At 43.9% G+C, this 21926-nt stretch overlaps 1 protein-coding gene across 1 annotated transcript in view; it reads right to left on the bottom strand.

Annotated features, from left to right (window-relative positions):
- LOC124803303 (odorant receptor Or2-like) overlaps positions 1-21926 on the bottom strand; it is a 77977-nt gene that overhangs the window by 47699 nt on the left and 8352 nt on the right. Inside the window, exon 2 of the mRNA XM_047264486.1 lies at positions 2936-3214. Within this exon, the coding sequence (XP_047120442.1) occupies positions 2936-3214 (279 nt within the window). The remainder of the gene's footprint in view (positions 1-2935; positions 3215-21926) is intronic.

Here is a 21926-nt window from a genome sequence, read left to right on the forward strand (position 1 = left end):
TTCTGAGAGTTTCACATAGTTCTATGAACGTACTATGGGTTGTACTAAATTTAAGGAAGATTATGTAGTAGACCTAAACCTTTAAAACCATCATCTTAACTTTTTCCTATTTTTTATGAATACTGTCGTAAAACTTTTTAGATCGATGGAGTAGGCTGAAATTAAATGCATGTCCTATAAGACTGTGGTCCATGAATTGAATAAAAACTTAAAAACCCGTAGGCAGTTGCTGAATATATAAGGGACGCTCAAAAATTTTCCCTCTGAGGGCGTTGCTGGAGCATTTATGCAACGTAGCGCAACTTCGATACGGTATATAAGCACCGACATATAGGTTAGGGATTAGTACGTCATTCGTGTCTTTCCGACGCACCGTGCAGTAAATGCGGAAGTGTGAACTATGGCTACGTTATTACCAAATGTGTTCAAACAGGACCAACGTGCCGTTATTCTATCCTTGGCTACCGAATGGAAAACCACGGAAGAATAGATGGGAGAACGAAGAATGTGTATAGAGAAATTACGGGGTTCAATTAACACTTTGCGTCCGCACGTCTCGTACAAATTCATTCGCTGGGTGCCGGCAGCGCTAATTCGAATTACTTGGCTTGTCGCCGGCCGCTTGCCAGCTTTCCGTTAATGACAAGCTTCAAACACATTGACTTTTGCGCGCTTTAATTTTTCCGGAAACCCTCTATTTCGCCGTATCGTTCCACAACCTCGAATTTTCTCTGCAAGCTCTATACTGTTATAATAATTATCCATGTAGAGATGATGCCACTTTCCATAAGAAGGTGTCAATAGTTCCATCACCGTTTTTGCTAAAGGTTGTCCAGCTCCGGAATATATCTTGAATGAGCAAATGTATCCCGTACTCGAATCACACAGCATCCTCACAGACATGCCATATTTCGTAATTTTCGACGGATTGTAAACTTTAAAATTTAGCTGTCCACTCCACGGTATCATGCCTTCATCGATTGAGATGTTTTGACTTTTGGAAAAATAACCAATTACGAATTGCACTTTGAAAATCCGGTCGGCATTATCCGGTTTATTGTTGTTGTTGGAAAAATGTAAAAATAATAGTATTTATTTGAAACGGTTGCGGGACATCGTTTCGCGAAATATCGGTGTGTCTATTAACGGATTCGTTGACCAGTAATCATCGATCCTTGCTTCTTTTACAATTCCCATAAGGATAGCAAGCCCAAACCATTTTCTAAATTCGGGTCCCGTAACGTCGACAAATTTGGCCATTTTTTTTATCCAGTTTGCTTCTATTGCAATTTTGACTGTATTACCTGTTGGTTTCATTGCTAATATATTCAAATAGATCGTTCGCAATATATAATTCTACGATATCCAGGACGCTCTATACATCTTTGGGAAATATGAATGGACCCGGAGATCCTTCATATTTATTATTGGTCCTCAGTAAATCATAGTCTGTCTTCATCGTTTGATTCATCCGAATCAGTTGGCAACCATAGCGTTCGCCGAATTCTTCTTGGATGTAGTTCGCTATATTCCGACGATTCTGCTTCATTTTCATTTTTTTGATATCCATTGTCTTCTTCCCGATCGGCTAAGTTGTCCGGAACGTCAGACAAGACGTCCGCGCATTCATTGTAAATGATCATATCGACTCTTTCGCCTGCCATGATGAAAGTACACAAGTGCTTATAAAAACAAAGAACTTGCTGACATGTGTAGCTTATTGTTACATAAACAAAACACAAACAGAATGAAAAAGATACTAAAGTGCTGTCACCGGCCACTGCGTGATACTATGCACACGACACCACAGCGGTGTCGCTGGCCACTGCGCGATACTATGCTCACGACACCACTGCGGTGTCGCCAGCCACTGAGCAATACTATGCTCACGACACCACTGCGGTGTCGCCGGCCACTGAGCGATGCTATGCTCACGACACCACTGCGGTGTCGCCGGCCACTGAGCGATACTATGCTCACGACACCACTGCGGTGTCGCCGGCCACTGAGCGATGCTATGCTCACGACACCACTGCGGTGTCGCCGGCCACTGAGCGATACTATGCTCACGACACCACTGCGGTGTCGCCGGCCACTGAGCGATACTATGCTCACGACACCACTGTGGTGTCGCAGGCCACTGAGCGATACTATGCTCACGACACCACTGCGGTGTCGCCGGCCACTGAGCGATACTATGCACACGACACCACTGCGGTGTCGCTGGCCACTGAGCGATACTATGCACACGACACCACTGTGGTGTCGCTGGACGGAAAAGTGTTAAGACGAAATATCCGCTGAAACTGAGACAAGGACTGCTGTTGCTACATGATGGCTCACGTCCCCATATCGCAAATGTCATAACGCAGAAATCACGTTGACTCAAGTGGGAGACACCCGCTCTATACTCCCGCACTCTCCCCATGCTATTATCACGCCTCCTGTCCCTTAAAAAAGACCTTGAAGGATAGACGATTTCTGTGAGACGAGCATGTGCAGCAGCCAGATATGGACTTCTTCATGCAGCAGGACACCGTGTTTTACCAACCGGGCGGGTACTTCCAACTTGGTGCATTGGTAGGACGATTACCTCAACGCTCACGGACATTTTTCCTAACTCGGATACAGATTCTGGGCTGTACAGCCTTCGAACGAAAACTTTCTAATCGCCCCTTACACCCTCCCTTTCCCCATATAGAAGCAAATGAACACTCGGAACATACAGGCATCCGTACTATTGCGGCATCTTGTTATAAACTTGCCTGATAATGGCTTGATGATGTAGGACGCATTTCTCTAGTCGGTAGTGAAGGTCCCGGTGGTCGATACTTTGTAATGAGTCCAAGGGTCTCGAAGTGTTCTCTTTGACGATACGGATAATTTTCCTGTTGAGCAACGTGAGTTGGATGCGTAGCTGAGCGATGAGGCTGACGTTGAAGGCGTCGAACACCATGGTCATCACGACGACGTGCACGGTGACTATCGTGCAGTAGAGCCACGAGACGGCGTAGCCCAGGGGAGTCGTCGCGTCGTAGGGCAGAGCGAGGATGAAGGGCAGGCCCTCCGGGCTGACGGGGGAGACCAGCCAGTAGGCGGAGGCGGCTATGCCGAACCAGATGTAGGTCAGCGTGAAGCGGCGAGCGGCGCGGCCCTGGTCCAGCAGCACCGGCACGTCGTCCGCACTCAGGAACTCCGCGAAGTCCTGGCCCACCTGCCGGCACGAAGGTACAACTTGAGCCAACGCCAGCGAGATGTCCTTGGGCTGCCGCCGTAGACTCTAACCGTAAGGGCTTTTCGGTCACAGCTGATGACAGTTACCTGCAACACAATACAAACGGGTCAAATGTCTCTGAGCACTATGGGACTTAACATCAGAGTTCATCAGTCCCCTAGAACTTAGAACTACTTAAACCTAACTAACCTAAGGACATCACACACATCTATGCCCAAGGCATGGTTCGAACTTGCTACCGTAGCAGTCACACGGTTCCAGACTGAAGCGCCTAGAACCGATCGGCCACCGCGGCCGGCTACAATACAAACGGCGCCGACAACATGCGTATCAGAGATGGTCAGAAGGCAGCTCACGAGCAGCATGTGGCTTGCTTTAGGAACCATTTGCATACCCAACGAAAGGATCGTCTTGAAGTAACTATCCTACAGTACAGAACGTAAGTTTAAATTACACACGCTTCCTCCAACTTAGGAAAAATGGAGCAAATCGGTCGTTTCTTTATGGATTAAATGTGGACTACGGTGCCTCTTAATGGGCTTATGGAAGGAACATTTAGTTCATGGGTGTTCCTGAGAAAATTCGAAAAATATGATTTTTGGATACCAAAATCGAGAAGTGGATTCCAAGATGGCACTGCACAGCAAATGGCTGTAATTTTTACAGTATATTCATAACAACCGGATCTTGATCAACCTTGAAAATTTTCTTCATCTCTTTACCAGTTTCTGAGCTACAGAAGTTCAAAGTTACCCTACTTGTACATGGAAAATACGCACGCAAGATCCGGTACGAGCCGAATGAGTTGTTTACATACGACGTAGCACGGTGAAGTATGCTCTAAAGTGTCTCCTTCACCATCAGAAGTGTTCTGGGGACCCCATGTTGTTGTAGTACTGAAGCACAGGCAAAATATTTGTGCACATAAAATCCGAACTGAGATGTAGAGCCGGCAGGATTGGCCGAGCGGTTCTAGGCACTACGGTCTGGAACCGCACGACCGCTACAGTCGCAGGTTAGAATCCTGCCTCGGGCATGGATGTGTGTGATGTCCGTAGGTTAGTTAGCTTTAAGTAGTTCTAAGTTCTAGGGAACTGATGACCTCAGAAGTTAAGTCACATAGTGCTCAGATCCATTTGAACCATTTTTTGAGATGTAGAATTGTATGGCTCTACGTTACTTCCATTTCACATAAGTAAATTTTACTGACCTCTAAAGTTCTTTTCATATGAGTGACGTGCCGTACTCTAGCAGGGAAAGGAAGGAAACTAGCGGTAAAATGCCCCTATCGGAGAACAAAAAAGATGAATATGTTCCTCTTTATTAAAAGACTCTGACTGAAGAATTGATACCAGGTGCCCCGTTCTATTTTCCACAGCACTTTCAAAAATTTTCCCAGAGATTTTGGAATGCAAACGTATTCGCTCTTTTTTATGTTGAGAGAGAAGGAAGCAGTGTCAGTGAGAAACAGATGTAAAAGTAATAATTACTGGAAGACAGAACACAGTGGTTGTGCTATAGGAAGAGTGAAGGAAACAGCGGCAGTGTGACAGAAAGAGAGGGACAGTGGAACATAATTGACGCTGGGCACTGGCAGTGATTGGAAAAGCGTGAAGGAGCCAGTGCCAGTGGGAAGGAGAAAGTGGAAGTGAGTGACAGCCAATAATAATGAGACACCGTGTCTATGGAAAACAACGGAGAAGAGAGAGATAGTGACACTGAAAAGAGACAGCAGCAGTGGGAAGCTAAGAATGAGATAGTAGCAGTAAGAGAAGAGAGAGCAAAAGAGAAACAGTGACAGTGAAAGGAGACGGTAGTAGTAAAACAGAACGAAGTATATTGTGGCTGTGAGACAGCGGAGAGTGACAGTTAGAGGGGCACGGAGAGGTAATGATAGTGAGTTGGGGTGAATGAGTGAGTGAGAATGGGCAAGTGGGAGCGGATGGCAATGAACGACTTCCAGCGATAGACTAGTGGCTGTGAGCGAGCTACAGTTAGAGGTGTTAGTGGGAGGAAGATGTGAGTTGAATGTTAAAATGAGCGCGAATGTGTTGGCATGCCAAAAATTTTGGGAACATTTTAAGGGTGCCTAGGAAACAAGATTGTGGCAGCTGGTACCCCACTTTTCAGTCTGATTCTTTTCATAATCAGGAACATATTCCCCTTCTTGGTACTCAGACTGGAGCATTTTTCGGGTAGTAACTTCATACACGACAATTCGTATTCAGTCACTCAATCTATTGGTGAGAACATGAATGTTGTTCTTCGTGCAGCAACATTGGTTAAATACTACTGCAGCTGTTGCTGGTGCCCTACCTTCCACTATGTTGTCTAAGAAGCGCAAATATGAAGAAGAGAACAGAGTAGTAAAGAGTGAGAAAACGAATTGCTAGCCACACACGAGAGAATTTCTATGACGGGCCAGTTCTGTTGATTTCTGGCTGATTAAGCCTGCCGGTGCCGGGTCTGTGCTTTACCACTAACCCGACCGTAGGATCTAGTTTTTTAGATCTGTCCGGACTCATGATCCCTTCGTGGATGTCGTAGATCCGCGAATTTCGTGGGGAGTGTCGTAGGACTGTTGCTATTCACAATATACAGGGTGGTCTATTGATAGTGGCCGGGCCAAATATCTCTCGAAATAAGCATCAAACGAAAAAACTACAAAGAACGAAACTTGTCTAGCTTGAAGGGGGAAACCAGATGGCGCTATGGTTGGCCCGCTAGATGGCGCTGCCATAGGTCAAACGGATATCAACTGCGATTTTTAAATAGGAACCCCCATTTTTATTACATATTCGTGTAGTACGAAAAGAAATATGAATGTTTTAGTTGGACCACTTTTTTCGCTTTGTGCACACTGAAACGTTTTTACACATTACCTTATAAAATTTGTTTATGTCGTCGACACGTGGTAAATATTGATGATACTATGAAGAAAACTGTGGCAGTGGCCGGCGATTTGTATGTCACCTAATTTCTCGAAAGAAAAAGCACCACAATGGGCCAAAAATTGATTGCCGAAAAGCAACATTCCAGATTTATGGATATGACTCACATTCGCTCCCATTCCTCAAACAATCGTGAACATTCGATATATTAGAACGAGTAAGTCCTTTGTACGGCACAGTATTTCGTAATACCTATGCAACTATGGACATATTACATTTATGAGCAATACAACAATGAACACAGTACAAGCAACTTTTTATTGACACTCACCACAGTGTTCACCTCCATTTCTTTCAGAAGCCTGCACTTTCTTTGGCTCTTTTCTGCAACTATATTTCTATTTCTTAGCTTAGACTTGTTTTAGACTTTGATCCACAGCTGGAATGCCGCCTAGAAATAGCCATATGTTCATACTAGCCGTCTTTTACATTCTTGTTCGTGAAATGTTTATGTGTAACTTTCCACAAACAATTTATTGCGTGGTATAATTGTATAAGTTTTTCGATATGGCCATTGGTCCACTCGTTCACTATGCCTGTAGTAACTACAAGTCTCTCACCTAAAAACCACAGGATATTTCACAGACTTTCTGAACATGGCTCGTTGCAGATATCTGCTCGTGTCTATCCAGCTGGGGAGGTGGGATAATTGGTTCTGAGAACTGTAGCCTGCAGCTCCAATGGTCAATAACGCACCGGTGAGGCTTTCGAATTTTGCAGAATCCGTCGGAAATTTCCGTAGCTCATCTTTAAAATCGTGTGTGGCAGCTAGTTCGCTTTCGTTGAGAGAAACGATATACTAATGTGCCTCTCCTGTCAGATGGCTCTGTCGCAGTACAAGGCTAGTAATCAGAGATAGTATTGTAACATTAACAAAAGTAGTTTCATTAAAGACTTCCCTGTTGGTTTTTAGTAAGTAAAAACTAACCTGATACAACTGAAGTAAAACATCAAGGTGAGAGTAATGTCCGTGTTTACAAAGAAAACCAATTTGAGAGCTGGAACTTAATATTGCAGAAGCAAAGAAAAACTTCCACAGAGGAGGAATTTGTAAATAATTGTTCCTGTTTTAAACCCAGATGAACGAAAAAAAAATGATTGACCATAAGGCCACTGCTACAGATGGAATAGATAGGCGACTATCAATTATCCATGGGGTCACTGTAAATTATTTGCAAAGAAATTACTGAGAAGTCTAGGCTAAGTGTGGCAACGGCCTTGCCGCACTGGATACACCGCTTCACGCCAGATTACCGCAGTTAAGTGCTGTCGGGCGTGTCTCGCACTTGGATGGGTGACCATCCGGATCACTATGCGCTGATACTATTTTTCACGATGCACTCAGCCTCGTGATGCCAATTGAGGAGCTACTCGACCAAATAGTAGCGGCTCCAGTCACAGAAAACCATCATAACGACCGGGAGACCGGTGTGCTAACCACACACCCCTCCTATCCCCATCCTCATCAGAGGATGGCACGGCGGTCGGATGGTCCCGATGGGCCACTTGTGGCCTGTAGACGGAGTGTGCTTAGACGAAGTCTGTCATTCTATTACTCTAAAGATAACAAATTTCGTCCACAACTTGCTATATTTCTAAGACTGGAACACGATAGTGTATCCCTTTATCCTTAAAGGGCAGTTGGTTGTGTCTGGCTTTATGCACATTAATGCCGTCACAGTGAGAACAACAACAAAGGCATACAACAGGGAGGAATTTTTTGGGTGGATCACCTAACAATGAAAAAGTTGTGGACAATTCAGAGATCTTGAAATCTATTTCATATGTCAGTGCAACGGATTTGAATTTGTTCTTTACGACAAGCACTATTCCCATAAAACTGACTGAGAGCAAAGTTCTTTAAAATCTCACTAGTAATTACACACAAAGACTATAATACTGGAAGTGGGGTTAGCATTTTATATGGAAGACCTCATGGAGAAAATGCAGCAAGGTTTCCTCATCTGGGTAGCTCGCGAATTGAAAGCCAACGAGACAAAAAAAGGACAAAAATTACGATCAAGTAGGCAACTCAAATTGTATGTCACAGCAAGTAAGTTGTGAGCTGTTCACAATAGAAATTGTGCTATGACAATTGTTAGATCTGCATTTTTCCAAAAATCCAAAAGCCCAGAAACATCCTTCTCCATTCTCAACTCTCACCTACCCACAAAAAAACATGGAGGGGAGGATTTAGTGATGTTGCCTATGTCACGAACAAGAAGTGTTCTGGCGTAACCACAAGTGCCGGAACGAAGATGCGGAATGCAAGAGCAGAGAAGCCGGTGAGGAAACGTCGACCAAGAGTGACACCTGGAAGAAGGGAATATAAATGCCACTCCTGCTAGCTTCAGCCGCTCAGATCGCCCCATTGCGCAACGGGACTAGTGCTACGCTATAAGATTGTCGTGATCCATATCAAGTGCTTACTAGGACTTGCTGTATAGCAAGAGCTTAACTGTTTTCATGTCGTCTCTCGCTAGCGACATTTGCTGTAAAGAAAGTTAACTATTGTCAATTTGTTTTCTAGAAATAAACTAGTAATGTTATTTGTTTGAATTGTTGTATAGCATTCCCAGAATGCAGCATCCTTTAGGCACCCTAAAATCAACGAGTCGGCAAGAGCCCACAAAATGGTTCAAATGGCTCTGAGCACTGTGGGACTCAACATCTAAGGTCATCAGTCCCCTAGAACGTAGAACTACTGAAACCTAACTAACCTAAGGACATCACACACATTCATGCCCGAGGAAGAATTCGAACCTGCGACCGTATCGGTTGCGCGGTTACAGACTGAAGCGCCTAGAACCGTCGGACACAACCGCCGGCAAGAGCCCACAACTGGGGACGAGTCGTCAAACATACTGCACGCCCCGATAGCCACAGAATTATTATTTTTTTTTCAGGCACCTTAATTCTCTCTTGACTTTACTTTACAGGGGCGCATATTGCTTCAACAGTTTCTTATCGTTTTGCTAATTCGTGTTTTCTGGTGGGCGTTGCAGAACATTTCTTTGTACATCGTTTTGTCTATTTGTTGCGTTTGTATCTTCCAACATGAACCCCCACCCCCCTCATTCTCCCCCTGTTCCGCCGCCTGCTCAGGTGCCGCAGCCACAAGCCATATAACTAACGTAGATATTTTAGTTTCAGACGAACCAGATTTCTACGCTGCTCGACAGGGTGCAGCAGCTACTCGCCAATGCTGCGCACCCGACAGAATAGGCCCCTCCTACTACAGCTGCTGTACCACCTTTCCGGAAATTTAGTGAGCAAGAAGAAGAATGGTTCGAGTGGTTACAACAGTTTGAGGCACATTTACTCACCCTATACTACAGGCTCTTGTAATCTCTGAGGTCATATGTAGATTCAGCGTTGGCATGCACTCACCACATGTGTTGAATGCCATGCTTAGACAATTAGTGCCTAAGAGTAGAGTATACAGATTATAAAAGGATACACTATATACACTCCTGGAAATGGAAAAAAGAACACATTGACACCGGTGTGTCAGACCCACCATACTTGCTCCGGACACTGCGAGAGGGCTGTACAAGCAATGATCACACGCACGGCACAGCGGACACACCAGGAACCGCGGTGTTGGCCGTCGAATGGCGCTAGCTGCGCAGCATTTGTGCACCGCCGCCGTCAGTGTCAGCCAGTTTGCCGTGGCATACGGAGCTCCATCGCAGTCTTGAACACTGGTAGCATGCCGCGACAGCGTGGACGTGAACCGTATGTGCAGTTGACGGACTTTGAGCGAGGGCGTATAGTGGGCATGGGGGAGGCCGGGTGGACGTACCGCCGAATTGCTCAACACTTGGGGCGTGAGGTCTCCACAGTACATCGATGTTGTCGTCAGTGGTCGGCGGAAGGTGCACGTGCCCGTCGACCTGGGACCGGACCGCAGCGACGCACGGATGCACGCCAAGACCGTAGGATCCTACGCAGTGCCGTAGGGGACCGCACCGCCACTTCCCAGCAAATTAGGGACACTGTTGCTCCTGGGGTATCGGCGAGGACCATTCGCAACCGTCTCCATGAAGCTGGGCTACGGTCCCGCACACCGTTAGGCCGTCTTCCGCTCACGCCCCAACATCGTGCAGCCCGCCTCCAGTGGTGTCGCGACAGGCGTGAATGGAGGGACGAATGGAGACGTGTCGTCTTCAGCGATGAGAGTCGCTTCTGCCTTGGTGCCAATGATGGTCGTATGCGTGTTTGGCGCCGTGCAGGTGAGCGCCACAATCAGGACTGCATACGACCGAGGCACACAGGGCCAACACCCGGCATCATGGTGTGGGGAGCGATCTCCTACACTGGCCGTACACCACTGGTGATCGTCGAGGGGACACTGAATAGTGCACGGTACATCCAAACCGTCATCGAACCCATCGTTCTACCATTCCTAGACCGGCAAGGGAACTTGCTGTTCCAACAGGACAATGCACGTCCGCATGTATCCCGTGCCACCCAACGTGCTCTAGAAGGTGTAAGTCAACTACCCTGGCCAGCAAGATCTCCGGATCTGTCCCCCATTGAGCATGTTTGGGACTGGATGAAGCGTCGTCTCACGCGGTCTGCACGTCCAGCACGAACGCTGGTCCAACTGAGGCGCCAGGTGGAAATGGCATGGCAAGCCGTTCCACAGGACTACATCCAGCATCTCTACGATCGTCTCCATGGGAGAATAGCAGCCTGCATTGCTGCGAAAGGTGGATATACACTGTACTAGTGCCGACATTGTGCATGCTCTGTTGCCTGTGTCTATGTGCCTGTGGTTCTGTCAGTGTGATCATGTGATGTATCTGACCCTAGGAATGTGTCAATAAAGTTTCCCCTTCCTGGGACAATGAATTCACGGTGTTCTTATTTCAATTTCCAGGAGTGTATAAAGAAAAGAACTGATTTTAACTGTCACAAACATCACACTGAGGAAGGCTGACATGTTGCAACAGAACTGTGTCACCTATGCAAAGAGGTCGTCAACTCGAATCTAGGTGTAAGAGTGAACCAACATATATTTTCAAATATAGTCAATTGTATATGATGTTCACGACTGATGCTGTATACAGTCAGGTACTTTATCATAGATATTATCTTACATTTATATACGTTTATAGACAGCTGTCATCTGACACACACCAGTCCATCACTGGACTAATGTATCTCATATGCTATTCGTAATTTGATTTAAAATCATTACTAGCTGATCTTTATTCTCATGACTCAATAAAATGGTTAACTGTTGTGTGAGCCGGCCGAAGTGGCCGTGCGGTTAAAGGCGCTGCAGTCTGGAACCGCAAGGCCGCTACGGTCGCAGGTTCGAATCCTGCCTCGGGCATGGATGTTTGTGATGTCCTTAGGTTAGTTAGGTTTAACTAGTTCTAAGTTCTAGGGGACTAATGACCTCAGCAGTTGAGTCCCATAGTGCTCAGAGCCATTTGAACCATTTTTGTTAACTGTTGTAATGAATAATTTCAGTGATTGTCAGGAGTAAGCCCCATGTTTCTATATTATTTTCTGCATATTTCTGGTGCTCGTTTTGTATCACTTTTGTCTGTCATTCAGTTGGACATGTAATGAGACAAGCTGGACGGACAGGGCGACTCCACCGACCCGATGTACAGGTGGACTTCCATATGGGTGGCGGTCTGCCTCTTCAGAGGAAAGCGCAAAGCGAGGCGACCGCTAAGAGCAGGTACCGGACACTGGCACGACTTTTTTCAGCGGTTCCGATGGCCAGTTGACTTCTTGCTGTTTTCACATAATGCTATGAACTCTGCATGATACGGGTTCAGGTATACATTCACAGAAGTAGTTAACCTGGCGTGAGAAACATCTGCTCTTGTGGAGGTTCAAGGTTTTTACACGCAGGAGCATCCGTGGAAAGCAAATTTAAAAGGAGCTTTGTTTTGCACCGAGAAGTCCCTTTCCAGAAATGCTAGGTGAGGGGCAAAAAGTAAGAAGCAACTGGACTGCTATGTGAACAGGAATTCTTTTCTCTTTGTAAAACATTGGGCCGCCTTTCTGCCACCGCTTCATGTGAGGCGAATAACAGCTGGCCTTACAAGTTGTAAGAGAGCATATCATTGGCTAAACTAAACAAATAATAGAGTTAAGGACGTGTGGACACAATGTCTGTAAAGTATGTACATGGATGTGATCGATTGGCTAAAACACTGAACTGGCCGAACAGTGGAAGAGTAACTGAGAACTGTAGTTAAATACCGCAGGCCTGGATGTGTAGCAACTGGATAATGTTGAAAAACGTTTGGATGAAGGAGAGAGTGTTGTCTTGCTAACAAAAAGAACATTGGACAGCACATCGCACAACCTCTTTCACTGACACTTGAGAATTGCTCGGACTGTAAATTGGAGAATGAAGACATTATCAGTAGAGAACACTCTTCAATTTGAGGATCAGTATAGGAAACAATTATGTTTAAACTTCAGTAGAGAGATTTTGTAGAAGACACTTCGATTCGGGGGATGGGAGATTGTGTTTCACGTCCTGTCGACATAGAGGTTATTAGAGACGGAGCACAAGCTCGGATAGTGTCAAGGATGGGGAAGGAAATCGGCCGTGCTCTTTCAAAGGAACCATTCCGGCATTTGCCTGGAGCGATTTAGGGAAATCACTGGACACCCAAATCCGGATGGCTGGACGAGGGTTTGAACCGTCGTCCTCCCGAATGGGGTGTCCAGTGTGCCATCCACTGCGCCACCTCGCTAAGCACGGAATACACTTGAGTTGGAGACTTTGTGGAGAGCTGAGGGAGTGTTGAGACGTCCTGCGGCAGATTATGGCGCCCACTACGCACCACGCCCATGAGTGCGGAACATGGTATGAGATTGCATCTTTTGCGAGCAGCGTGGAAAAATTAACGTGTGTCTGTACGTACGCTGTTCAAGTTAGTCTCACTTCAGAATCTAATACTTTTGCGAGCTACTGAATGGGCATTACGACTCAATCGGAAATGTTAGTTGCATATGTTCTACCTCTATCAAATTCAGGCAGCTCTTGCGAAGTAATCTCCCTATAATTTATGTGCAGATTAGGAACTAGTCATATTCACCTGAACTATGCCATCTTTGCCAAGTTATTCGTTTGTTTGATTAGTGTTGACCCAAGTTAAAATTTGATAATATTCTTGTCTCCTGTATTACTTGTAATGGAACTGATTTTGTAATAATTTGTTATTCATGTGTGTCAGCTGGGAATTCTGTAATGAACAGAGATTAATGTTGGCCACAGTTTCACTTTATAGGTGAACATCCTGTTTATTATCTTCATCTGCATAACTACACTGCAATTCACAATGAAGTGGTAGGCGTAGGGTTCATCGGACCACCTTTGAGCTATATTTCTGATGTTCCACTCTCGAACTGCACAAGGGAAAAACAGACACATAAATCCTTCCGTACGAGCTCTGATTTCCCTTATTATAATGATCATTCCTCCCTAACTAGGTGACAACCAACGAAATATTTTCACTCTCTGGGGACAAAGTTGGTGGCTGATATTTCATGAGAAGATCCTGTAGCAACGACAAACGCCTTTGTCTTAATGATTTCCACTGCAATTCCTGTATCTTATACGTAGCATTCTCATCCATTTTTCGCAATAGTACAAAACGAGTTGCCCTTCTTTAAACTTTTACCATGTCCACAGACAATCCTAGCTGATATGGATCGCACACTGTATAGCAATATTCCAGGAGAGGGCGGAGAAGCGCAGTGCAAGCAGTCTCTTTAGCTGATCTGTGGCATTTCCTAAGTGTGCTGCCAAAAAATCACAGTCATTGATTTGTTTATCCCACAACATTATCTGTGTGATCGTTCCAATTTAAGTTATTCTTAACTGTAATCCGTAAGTATGTAGTTCAATTTACAGCCTTTAGAACTGTGTGATTTATTTTGTAACCGAAATTTAGTGGATTCCTTTTAGTACTCACGTGAATAACTTCAACCTTTCCATTATTTAGAGTCAATTGCCGGATGCCTTTTACAATTTTTTGCAGTTTGTTTTCAACATCTGATGACTTTATAAGACTGTAAATGACAGCATCATCTGCAACCAATCTAAGAAGACTGCTCGGATTGTCTCCCAGTACGTTTATGTAGATCAGGAACACTTCGTTGGGGAATGCGGGAAATCACTTCTTCTTTACTTGATGATTTGCCGAGGATTACTATGTACTATGACCTTACTGACAGGAAATCACGAATCCCGTCTCACAAACGAGACATCAGTCCAAAGGCATGCAATGTAATTAGAAACGCTTCTGGAAAGCTAAAAATATGGAATCAATTTTACATTCCCTGTTGATAGAACTTCGTGGAACAAAGAGCTAGTTGTGTTTTATAAGAACGATATTTTCTGAATCCGTGTTGACTGTTGTCAATAAATCACTTTTTCGAAGTAATCCAAAAGTGTAAACACAGTACGTGGAGAACAGCAATAAAACCGACAAACTGCAGGGACGGATTGCTGACTGGAAATGGAGGAAGAAAGGTCCTATGAACATGTGTCGGGAAATGCATCGTTCCAACCGTGGAAGGAGCTGACGAAGACAGTTTCTCTGATCACGTTCCGTATTTTTGTTATGTGTCGCAGGCTGTGTGATTGATGCAACGTACTATAAGCAGTAGAATGGCACGGTGTTCATGTCGGAAACAAACCGAGATGCTGTTTGTGTACGGCCAAACAGATGGAAAATGTCGAGAGGTAGGGCAGCTATACCAAAACAAATACCCTCACAGACACCAACAACATCACACTGCATTTGAAGTCCTTTTGAGGCATTTGTGTATTCATGGGTCCTTTCAGACAGAGGAATATGGCAGGAAGGCTGCGGACTTTGCGTACACCAGATTTGGAACACCAACTAGTACACGCTCCAGGCAAATGGCCGCCAGTATGGTGTAAGCCAAAGCACAGTTGTGTGTCCAGAATGAGATTTTCACTCTGAGCGGAGTGATATGAAACTCCCTGGCAAATTAAAAATGTGTGCCGGACCGAGACTCGAACTCGGGACCTTTGCCTTTCGCGGGCAAGTCCTCTACCATGGACTTTGCCGTTGGTGGGGAGGCTTGCGTGCCTCAGGGATACAGATAGCCGTACCGTAGGTGCAACTACAACGGAGGGGTATCTGTTGAGAGGCCAGACAAACTTGTGACTTCTGAAGAGGGGCAGCAGCCTTTTCAGTAGTTGCAGGGGCAACAGTCTGGATGATTGACTGGTCTGGCCTTGTAACACTAACCAAAACGGCCTTGCTGTGCTGGTACTGCGAACAGCTGAAAGCAAGGGGAAACAACAGCCGTAATTTTTCCCGAGGGCATCCAGCTTTGCTGTATGGTTTGACTTATCTTAGAATCTAGATTAAGGAAAAGCAAACCTACGTTTCTAGCATTTGTAGACTTAGAGAAAGCTTTTGACAATGTTGACTGGGATACTCTCTTTCAAATTCTGAAGGTGGCAGGGGTAAAATACAGCGAGCGAAAGGCTACTTACAATTTGTACAGAAACCAGATGACAGTTATAAGAGTCGAGGGACATGAAAGGGAAGCAGTGGTTGGGAAGGGAGTGAGAAAGGGCTGTAGCCTCTCCCCGATGTTATTCAATCTGTATATTAGCAAGCAGTAAAGGAAACAAAAGGAAAATTCTTAGTAGGAATTAAAATCCATGGAGAAGAAATAAAAACTTTGCTGTTCGGCGATGACATTGTAATTCTGTGAGACACAGCAAAGGACTTGGAAGAGCATTTGAACGGAATGGATAGTGTCTTGAAAGGAGAATATAAGATGAACATCAACAAAAGCAAAACGAGAATAACGGAATGTAGTCGAATTAAGTCGGGTGATGCAGGGTGAATTAGATTAGGAAATGAGACACTTAAAGTAGTAAAGGAGTTTTATTATTTGGGGAGCCAAATAACTGATGATGGTTGAAGTAGAGAGGATAAAAATGTTGATTGGCAATGGCAAGGAAAGCGTTTCTGAAGAAGAGAAATTTGTTAACATCAAGTATAGATTTAAGTGTCAGAAAGTCGTTTCTGAACGTATTTGTATGGAGTGTAGCCATGTATGGAAGTGAAACATGGACGATAACTAGTTTGGACAAGAAGAGATTAGAAGCTTTCGAAATGTGGTGCTACAGAAGAATGCTGAAAATTAGATGGGTAGATCATATAACTAATGAGGAGGTATTGAATAGGATTGTGGAGAAGAGAAGTTTGTGGCACAAATTGACTAGAAGAAGGGATCGGTTGGCAGGACATATTCTGAGGCATCAAGGCATCATCAATTTAGTACTGGAGGGCAGTGTGGAGGGTAAAAATCGTAGAGGGAAACCAAGAGATGAATACACTAAGCAGATTCAGAAAGATGTACGTTGCGGTAGTTACTGGCAGGTGAAGAAGCTTTCACAGGATAGAGTAGCATGAAGAGCTGCATCAAACCAGTCTCAGGACTGAAGACCACAACAACAACTAATTTTGTTCTATATTGTTCGTTGAATTTGTTCGGGGCGGACGTCCGATGACACCCACTCAGGTTCTTCTTTGATCCGTTCACTCAGTTTTTTTATTACAGAGGGTAGATAACCCTCTGACCCAACACGCTGAGCTACCGTGCCGGCACCATCTGAGCCACCCAGACACGACTAACTGATTTACTCCCGCCAGGACCTCGTCTCCTACCTTCCAAACTTCTCAGGTTCGCAGGACAGCCTCTGTAAAGTTGGGTAGCTCAGATGGTAGAGCACATGCTTGCGAAAGGCAAAAGTCCCGAGTTCGAGTCTCGGTAAGGCAAACAGTTTTAGTCTACTAGGAAGTTCCATACAGTTATGTGAATTCTGTAGAAAGCTGCTACTATCCCAATCACCTGCAATTCCATCGAGTTCACTTTGAACATCTGTTGTGACGTGGACGCAATGCAGCTCTGTACTGTGTTCTAAGACGATTTGTTGTCTTTGCAAGTACACCGTCCATTTCTGGACACTTGTTCATAAGACCCAGTTTCCTCCACTTCCAGCCAGGAATGCATCCCTGCAATTTGTCGGTTTTATTAATATTCAGCCTGAATATTCCAGAAATCTTACAACAAATAGACGTTGCCAATATGGATCTGTAATTCAGCGAATTACTCCTATTTCCTTTCTTGGACTGTGGTATGAATTGTCAACTTTCCAGTCTTTAGGTACGGATCTTTCTACGAACGAGTGATTGTATGTGATAGCTGAGTATGAAGCTATTGAATCAGCATACTCTGAGAGGAACGTGACTGGTATGCCTTCTGGACCGAAGGCTTTGCCATTGTTAAGTGATTTAAGCTGATGCATTACAGCATGGATATCCACTTCTCAGTTACTTTGTTGGCAGTTGTTCTAGATTCGAATTCTGGAATATTTACTTCGTCTTCTTTGGTGAAGGAATTTCGGAAACCTGTATTTAGTAACTCCTTAGTGGCAGTGCCATCCGTCACATCACCATTGTTATCGCGCCGTGAAGGTATAAAAAAAAAGGCCGTGAGCACTATGGGACTTAACATCTGAGGTCATCAGTCCCCTACAACTTAGAACTACTTAAATCTAACTAACCTAAAGACATCACACACATCCATGCCCGAGGCAGAACTCGAACCAGCGACCGTAGCGGTCGCGAGGCTCCAGACTGAAGCGCCTAGAGGCGCTCGGCCATAGCGGCCGGCGTGAAGGTATTGATTTTGTCTTTCCGCTTTATCTAGGACCAGAATCTGTTTGGATCTTCTGTCAGATTTCGGGATACAGTTTCGTTGTGGACGGTATTAAAAGCATCTCGCTGTGAAGTTCGCTGTAAATTTCGAGCTTCTCCAAAACTTCGCCAATCTTGGGGGTTTTGCGTTCTTTGCAATTTGTCATGCTTTATTCGTTGCTTTTGCTACAATGTTCTGATCTACTTTGTGTACCATAGGGCCAATGCCACCATCCCTTATTAGTTTATTTGATACACATATCTATATATTGCCGTCGATACCGTTTCTCTGAATCGAAACCACATCTGGTCTACGCTTTCATAGTCAGACTGGGAGTAGAGATTGTCTCTTTGGAAGGCGTGATGCGAATTTTTATTTACATATCAAAATATATGTATTTTTGTGGGTTTGTATGTTACGGTGTTTATTCTAGCTACAACAACCTTGTATTCACTAATCCGTGATGCTCTCCATTTGGTGAGGATTATTTGTTGCGAAGGAGCCAAGTATGTTTTCGCAGCCATTAACACCTTGAGTGGTCTCCGGAAGTAATTACTCAAAATAATTTTCTGAGAATGCATCCAGAACTGTCTCGGAAGACGTTTTATGCCCATCACAGGTTTTAAACACATATTTTCGCCTACATATCGAAGGCAGATTGAAGTCACCATCAATTATAGTTTTATGAGTGTGGCACTTATTTAAAATAAGACTCAAGGTTTCTTTGAGATGTTCAGCAACTAAATTATTTGAGTCGGACATTTACTACAGTTGTCAAATATAATCTGTACCCATGATAACTCACAGGAACTATCTACTTCAGTTTCATCACAAAATGAACAACTTTCATCTCTGTGAAGCAGAGCATCCACGTCCTCATGTTTGTCCTGTTAGTTCTCCGTTGTGCGAGACCTATCTCATCAACTGCGTACTGCATTGGGGGCGATCCGACTATTGGCCAGTCCAGCCGATGTGAATCATTCCGATATCCACAGGGGTACGTCAAGGCCTCAGCCGTATCTTTACGAATTAGCTGTACCATATCGAAACGTTGCCCAGGTCTTTACTCTCATTTCCTTTCGATCTGCCAACAACTATACTTTCCAGCATCATCAGAGAACGATCTTATCAGTTATATACACTGACAACGTCAGCTTCCTTGGGACACTACCTCACTTCCTATCAAACTTTCACCGTACTAGCTTCTACTTGTCTAACATGCAAGGTGAATCAGATCTCCAAACAAAATTTTCAGAGACTGACATGGATGTTTATACTGTTGTATTATCAACCTATGACTACAAACTGCAATATCGGTGCGACGAATTGATTTGTGATGAACGGCATATACCGACTGCGAGAATCGGACGTTCCGTGCTACGAACGCATCTCTGTGGATTGCTGAACCAAATATTCTGTTATTGGGACGTTTGGTGAAGGAAATGGGGAGATCGGACGTGTGAGGAGAGGAGAGAGATTGTATTGTCGTGAGACGCTATTACGGTATGTAGCAAATGTTCAAATAGTTTTTGGCAAAAAATAAAATCCAATAACTAACATAAAGTATTCAAAGTGTGTATATCTCCATACCGAAATTACTTAATTATCACGGTACAGATATTATGAAACGTAGTTCGCTCGGAGGGGAAGTTTGGAACGATAGTGCGAACCTGCATTTTCCACGGTCAGAATTTGTCGAGAGCCAAATGGGGCCTCCCGGCAAACAATGCCATACGCTCATTTCCATTTGTTTTTTAAACTTTAACTTGCTAAATTGCTGAACCTATCGTCCAGACTCATCAAACAATATATCACACAGTTGTCCCGAACGATCAGCGTAGCGTGTAAAGAGTTTAGAGATTTCAGGTGGAGCAGATAACGACGACAAATTTCCGCGAGATAGCCGCTGCGGAATACATCTCTTGCCCTCCTGTAGTATTTAAAACGAAAATATTTATATTTCCAGGTCTTCAGGAGAGTAAAGGTAAAAGGTAGTAAGGATCTAAGTTAAACCAACTGAATCCAATAACTAAACCAATAATTAAACTAACAGCACACATAAATAACGTTATTGATAGTAATAAATAAATAAAGAATAATTTTTAATGAACTAACCAACTATAACAATACATTAAATTGTCTTCCGAGCAAAAGACGTCCAATAATTAGCAATTGTTGTACATATTGTATTCCACTATTATATGCATGTACTAGTCCATATATTGTGTGTATTTCATGTACAATAACTAATATTAGTGAAGTCCGGTCGTGTGAGCTGAGCAGCCCAGATACCCACCGCAGAACTTCACACCGCTGCAAGCTGTATAAGGCAAGCACACACAACGATCAACATTCTTGTCTCAGTCTGGGTCTATGATCTGAGCAGTCTCAATCCGTACTTTATAGAATAGTGCTATATTTTTGGATCATTTATGTATTTTCTTCAGAAGTTATAATAGAAAATTAGTCTGTGCATTCTCTTCAGGAGATATTTTTAATGTAAAGTAGTATAATTAGGTGCTAGAGCATTTAGGTATTCTGTGTTTCTAATTTGGTTTTGGTCAAGACTCTATCACAAATTAATATGGATAAAGACAAAGTTTCAGAGGTTCAGGAAATCTGTGAAATGCCTAGTGTAGAGGAGATTGCAGTTTCGCTCAACAGGAGACAAATCCTTTAAGTTTAATTTTGGAACAGCCGAGATTTTTATCTGAGTCGATGACGACAATATTACAAAATCAAACTGGTATGTCATTAGTGGTGCAGGATATGTCACAGAAACAAGCTCATATGTCACATAAGCATGATGATATGTCTGCGGTGGTGCAAACTGTATCACAGAAGCAACTAGACATGTGTCAAGAACAAACTGACATGTCAACTGCAATTCAGGCAATAGTTAGCAAGCAACAACAAATCTCAACTGAGACAACCGAATTTTGAAATATGCAAAAGCAGTCTCCTCTGAAAATTCAAAAGATTACCCAAGAAATGCAAACCATTAGATCGAAGAAGGTGGAAGTAGAAATTTCCGTAGGAAAGTTAACACAAACTGTGACTAGTATAGCTTATGTGTGTTATCAGTTGATACAAGCAAATTTCAATTGGCACCAACAAGATTTCTCAACTAAACTAAACGAATGGGCATCCGCTAAAGAACTGCAGGTGATGCAACGTGAAGACGAAAGCATAAAAGAAGTGATAAGCTAACTGCCTATTGAAAGATTAACAATTTCAAATAATATTACGGAAGGTATTAAGGAGGTAAAAGAACAATTAGGAGTGAATTTCAAACAATGGAATGACGAAATAGTCCATTCTGTCGAAAATATTTCGAATGATGTGGGCCCGATTCGAAGAGTAATAAAAGATGTAGGAATGAGCTGCGTGAAGCAGAGCGAATGCAGGCCTCGAGCCACGAATCATGTTTTGGTAACGGACATGCTTCGCCTACGGTAAATGTAAATTACAACGGGATGCATGCAGTGCCACAAGCTTATACTGTTTACGCTGCAACGCTAATGGAAGAAAAATTGTTGAATTCTCGGCAATTTCAGCCGTTCTCACCTGAACGAAAATCAATAAACCCGGTCGCGTTCATACGAGGATTTCGTGGAGTATTACCAAGGGCATGGACTGAAGCGCAAAATACTAGCTACGTTTCATGTTACATCCAAGATGGACAGGTGCGAAACGTACGAGGAATATGAGAAGGCGTTTCTCGCCAAGTATTGGTGCCGCGGAATGCAAGAACGATTGAGGAAAGAAGTATTTAACCCGGAACCTTTCAGTGCAAAATCTGGAAGTTTACGGCGATACTTCGAGAAGTATTTGAACAAAGCAAGATACTGGGATGAGTCTATAACGCATGAGGTTATTTTGCGGATTTCAAAGGCGAAACTTCCGGTTGAAACGCAAGAAAAATTAATACACGCATCAGAGGAGAATTTAGAAGAATTTATGTCGGTCTTTGACTCTAATGACGTGATCCAAGAAGACATTAA

This window comes from Schistocerca piceifrons, chromosome 6 (assembly GCF_021461385.2).
Source record: "Schistocerca piceifrons isolate TAMUIC-IGC-003096 chromosome 6, iqSchPice1.1, whole genome shotgun sequence".
NCBI classification, from domain to species: Eukaryota; Metazoa; Arthropoda; class Insecta; order Orthoptera; family Acrididae; genus Schistocerca; species Schistocerca piceifrons.